At 34.1% G+C, this 6,074-nt stretch overlaps 1 protein-coding gene across 1 annotated transcript in view; it reads left to right on the forward strand.

The window, feature by feature from the left end:
- Positions 1-5,189, forward strand: part of LOC143055295 (uncharacterized) — a 60,075-nt gene extending 54,886 nt beyond the window's left edge. The window contains exon 11 of the mRNA XM_076228431.1: positions 3,949-5,189. Coding sequence (XP_076084546.1) covers positions 3,949-5,189 — 1,241 coding nt within the window. The remainder of the gene's footprint in view (positions 1-3,948) is intronic.
- Positions 5,190-6,074: the final 885 nt, after the last annotated feature.

Below are 6,074 nucleotides of genomic sequence, written 5' to 3' on the forward strand. Positions count from 1 at the left end.
GTTTACATTGGTTACAGTTCGACAGAAGCCTTATTTTGTATATTTATATGATACTTTAATAAACATAGAAAAGAATAAGATGTTTCGCGGGTAAACTTTGGGTCAGGTCAAATGTAAAGGGGTGTTCCTTAGGAAACTCAGATACTGGTAAGAAGGCACTTTGATAGAACACCCATCCTTCAAGAATGGTACAGTTTAAATCTGGGTATATAAGCAGGAGAGATTCCTAGCTCAGGGTCAATCGCGTTTGACGTACTCGTACTGATCACAGCTTAACATTTCTCACTTTTTGGACACTCATCATGGATATCCCTGATGAACTGAATGCTTTGTTAGCAGCCATGAAGTTGACTGTTAAAGAACCTGCCTGAAGTTCTCGGCAAGTACTGACCAGGTGACAGTACAGTTGACGTGGACCAAGGCTAAGGAACAAGACGCACCCTCCTGTAAACCTAAGCCGGGCCTGAAGAGTAGGCCGCCCTCCACCAGGAGAAGGGACGCCAAGCGTTACGACCAGTGGATGGCAAACAAAACAGCCGTTGTACCTGCTGTCCCTATCCAACAAACCACCATCACGCAAACCGAGGCAAGAGACAGCGTAGTTGGACATGTACTCACACCAACTAAGTACAAAGGGGAAACAGTTGGGGTTGTAGTCAATAGGGATATTGTCACCAGTCCATACAACCCCAAAAAGGCCTGCCATCGCCTGGTATTCTACACCTCCACAAATGACAGGGACAAGCGCAGTAGGATCGACTTCGATGAAGGGTTTGACATCGACGACCCAGACCTACTGCGCACACCACCACACACATCGCCCGTCGTTAACGAAGACTCCAAAGAGGCAATACAAGCAGCCATACTAGCAGCACGACCTGATACTCCGTGCCAGCAACACCAACGCAGTCGGAGTAAAATGAAGGCCAAAAGACAAACAGACTCCGGTCTTTAAAATTAGGTTAGTCCAGTCCGCAATATCCAGACAGGATAGCCGGACGTGAAACATCCACATATCATCATCAGCTCAGGGTCGATTTTCATAAGTCTTCGAAGACATAAGACCAAGGTACGGTACGTTTATATTCGAGATCGCTGTCTCTTATATATTATATATTGTGTTAATATTACTAAGTGTAGTAAGGAACAGGTTCACTTTGGTGCCTGTTTGAAATACGGACTTGTACGTTTACAAGTTGAACCGTATTGTACCGTATAGGACAAGTGTGACCACATTGAAAAGTACATAATTGTACCAACAGAACAAAGATAAGTTTGTAAACATGTAGGGTACATTATTGTACCAGGAGGACAAGTTTGTTTCTGACCCAGGACAAATTTGTTATAGTACACATTTGTACCAGTTGTATATATTTAAAGTAAAATTGTTTATAGATAGTTTATTAGATATTGCAAAGGGCAGTTGTACATATTTTGGTTCATTGACGTGTATTCATGAATAAAGACTATTTGTTATATGTTTTGTAAATAGAACAACTTTGGATCTAATATCAAACTGCTAACGGACTCATTCTTAATAGAAACAAACACGCTTACCCTGTGTACACGTTACAACCGTATAAAATATATTTCGTCAGACATGCTTTTTTTACATCGACATACTATACCACTGATTATACATTAGTGTTTAGATTTGGCCCGACATGATGCTACCAAGAATAAGTATCGGATTAACTCTACTTTCATAAAAAAAAGTATACCAATGTCTACTACTTTTATTACTTAAAAATAGTTGTACTGAAACAGAACTTATTTATATCTACCATAGTACTGTATAAAGTTTCATGAAAACGGTGTCATCCTGGTTTGCCCACTTTTAATTACATGCATACGTAAACATAGGGGGGAATGTTGTTTTAACAATTATAGTTCATTTCCGAATTATAGTCCTAATTTTTACCTTATATTTTACCTGTAAAATCTTAAAAAAAGATATTATATTCTGCTATTAAATTAAGGAAAATGGGCAAAAATATAGCATATTTATAATTTATATTTGTTTGGCAGGAAAATGTATTCTATTTGACAAACAGAAAAAAAAACAAAAGTTAAAAATGTGTATAAAAAATGCTTATTATTTCTATAATTTAACAAATAGTTTTAATTATTGGTACATTCTGAAAAAAGTCAAACGTATTAATAATGAAACTAAAGATAAGAATAAGTGTGATTTAAATTTCTTTTTATTTATTGAACTTATGTTTTAAAATTTTTAATAAATACACTGTTCTGAAATTTAATATAAGAAATATCAAATTACTTCTAACAAAAAGAACATACATGCAACTGTTCAGTAACCAAGCTTTAAATATGACACAATTTGAACAGACATCTGCATCAAAGGTAATCTATTCAAGCAAGCTTCTACAGCCAATTACGATACATCGCTCAACAACACTAGTTACAACTTCAACCAGAAACAGTTTTCATTGACTACGAGACAGCAACCAACAACGCAGCATAGACAGTGTTCCAATGGGTAAAAGTGAAAGGCTGCTTCTTCCACTTCACCCAGTACATGTATTTGGCGAAATGCACAGAAATCTGGACTACAGTCCTATTATAAAGAAAATGAAAACATATCTCGAATTGTACGACGATTTGCAACATTACCTCTTGTTCCATCCCAACTTGTTGAGGATTTTTGGCAAACATTTAGAAGACATTGGAAAAGCTGACAATATATCCGCTACATCATCATTTACAGATAACGTGACAGAGTTCTTGGTTGAAGGATGCCACTTTCTATGGAACCACTTCTATACTGCACAGAAGGACCCAGTAATCTTAAGAAGAGACTCACACATGCCCAACCCAACATCTTCGAGATCATCATCGAGTTACTGAAGAAGACCCAGGTACTAGCAGAATGTAATATTATCCAGTATGCATCAGGAGGTGCCCGCCCACCAAAAATACGACGATATAGAGTAATAGACACATGAATCGAACTACCGAAAGACAGATACCAACAAGGACTTATCAATATGATAGTTTACCCTGACGCAGCAACACATCTTCTCCATTTGAATTGAACAATTAAGTGAAATATTGTAATTTGTGACTTTGTTAATATAATATTTTATGACTTTCGATTTATATATAAAAGATTGTATTTCTCATTATTTTACATATAGTGTCCCATTTTACTTATTTTACCCTAGTGCTCCATGTATTTCCTTATGCAATGCATTTATAAAATTGATTCATATATTAAATAGAATATGTTTGCAATAAAAGATAACTTGTATTGGTGTATTTAAAAAGAAAAACATTCAGAAACCAATGAATTATAAAGACAGTTTTATAACTGTATGTCATTGTAAATGTATGTTAAATGAAATGATAAAATTGATATTAAATTATTGAGAAAAAATGTTTTATTTATTTACCATTTTTCTATACAAATGAAAATAGAATTAAAAAAAAAACCTTAATATATAGAACACACTTACAAACTATATACCTAAGTTGGAACAGACTATACAATTGTATGCTCATTAAACCCTTTGTCTTTTTTGTTTTCTTTACTAATAGATAATTGGTAGAATTAAAATTGGGCAAACTAGGAGTAAACCCATGAAAACACCAATGTCAACAGTTTGAAGTGTGCAAATTTCTGTTTCATTCATGGAGGTCGTTTAAATGAGTATGTTCAAAAATAGTTTTAAATTAAAGATTGGTGCTTTCTGATATGAATTGACATTAACATGGTTGAGGAATGGAAGTTTAACGATTTGTATTGTATTTTCTAATATCAAGCAGAAAGCCATCTTTCTTTTTTTGAACGCACTACATAACATTAGTCATGTTGATAAATATCTAGTATTTGAAGGAGTTGTTTTTCCTTATAGTCTTTTGTTATTGTATCATTTGTGGAAATTTTCCTTTTTCGACTAATTAATTTTATATTTAACTTTATTTCAGATACAAAAGGGAACGAATTTTATCTAGGATTTTTAACAAGTTTCAACCAGAATGGAAAACTATATTTATACATAGTGTCTTCAACTGACGGAACTTGTCAAATTTTCATCCCATATCTAAGCGTGAATTCATCATTTGCAATATCCAACACGAGTATAAACTCTTACGACTTTAGCCCTACTGTGTTTATGAATCAACTTGGTATACAGATAAAAGCTATCCATGTAAAATGTGATATTCCCGTGTCTATGTATGGCCTAACTTTTACTGGTACCGAGGTTGATGGATTTCTTGCTCTGCCTTCCAAATTGTTAGGAAATAAATACATAGTATCATCATTTACACCGTGGACTAGGTATATACCACATTCAAACAGTAACTTTGGAATAATTGGAATTGATCAATCTACAAACGTAACCATTGACTTTCGGATTGCTGGTGGAAGTGTAACATATAACAACATACAGTATGGAAATAACGATACGCTTAGAGTACATTTGTCTCAATTTGACACCTTCTATTTGTCGAGTCATTATGATTTTAGTGGTACATTGGTAGCTGCTTCAAGTCCAGTTGCCGTAATGTCTGGTGTCCGCACCAGCTACCTACGGAACGGATGGGGGAATCACATGGAGGAGATGATCTTACCAAATGAACAATTAGGACGTGATTTTATCGTTCCGAAGTTGTATGATTCACAATGTAATTTTCGAATATTTGCCCCAGAACATTCCCGAGTACGTATTAACAACAATAGTTTAATCCAATATATTGACATCCAACGTGGAAGATTCCAGGAATTTGAAAATTATGACATATATACTGTGCAATCATCTTCTCCAATCCAAGTTCAGCTGTACTGTAATGGTGCATCAAGCAGTAGTGATGCTTTCATGGCTACACTTCCGAGTGTTCAACATTTCAAAAGTAGTTACAAATATCCAGTTGTAAATAACTTTCGATACAGTTCAACGCCTCAACACTTTTACATAACAGTTATAATTCAATCGAACGCTATAATGGGATTACGTTTAGATGACAAAGATATTCTAAAATATGAAATGATATCAAATATTACACTTGGATCTACATTGTATTCTATCATCACTGTTGAACAAAGAGTCGGTCTTCACGAAATTAAACAACACAAGGATATTCCATTTGGACTGATAGTATATGGGCGTAATCATGAATCAGGTTACGGTTTTCCAGCTGGTTTTGCTACAAAGATTAAACCGTAAAGTTTCAGAAAGAAAATTATATATATTCGTAAATGAGTTTCGTGGTTTATTTGTAACAACATTATATTTGGCTGAATGATTGCAAACAGGAAAAGATGAACAAATCAATATTTGACTACGGTTCTATTTCAAGATTAATGTTATATTATGTCATAGTTAATTTCATGAGTTATCAAACGTGGACGAATTAATGAATTGCATTACTATGGATTGATAGTTTTTGCACAAAGACAGAATTAGGACTTGAAAAAAAGTTTTCATTAAGTCGCTGATATTTCGAATTCTGTAATTATCATCCGCTATACTGTACACAGGCTGTTGTAAATTAAAAAGGATATTAAACTTGTATATTGAAAATAAATATAAAAAGGGCGTATAAATGTTCCGGACCACATGAGTATTTGGACCAAACTCGTATGGTCGTGACCATATGGGTATATACTCATATGGTCCGACCATACGCGTTATGTCCGACCGTACGCGTATGGTCGGGATAATACTATTGTTACAATTTACTTTGGATAATTGTAAACTCTTCATATGGTATGACCATTTCTTAAAAATTCGCTTTCATATAGTCATTTTATATTACCATATTATAATAAAGAGATTAACTAAATAAAAATAAGATGTTTCACATAGTTAATTTGACTACCTAGTCAAATCTGTAAACACATTTTATACCGATGTCCATTACCGATGTGTTATTACGAGTAAATAGCAATATGTCGACTCGAAAAGATAACTTCCAAAAATTTCTCAATAAACTGTTACACAAGAAGTCACTGGCAAGAACATTTTTTTATTTAAGTTGTATTGTGAATGTGATGTGCTATAGTAATATTACGATATTTGAATTTCAGAGCTTCTTAACCATCGAAGACA

The sequence above is a fragment of the Mytilus galloprovincialis genome, chromosome 12 (assembly GCF_965363235.1).
Source record: "Mytilus galloprovincialis chromosome 12, xbMytGall1.hap1.1, whole genome shotgun sequence".
In the NCBI taxonomy this organism is placed as follows: Eukaryota; Metazoa; Mollusca; class Bivalvia; order Mytilida; family Mytilidae; genus Mytilus; species Mytilus galloprovincialis.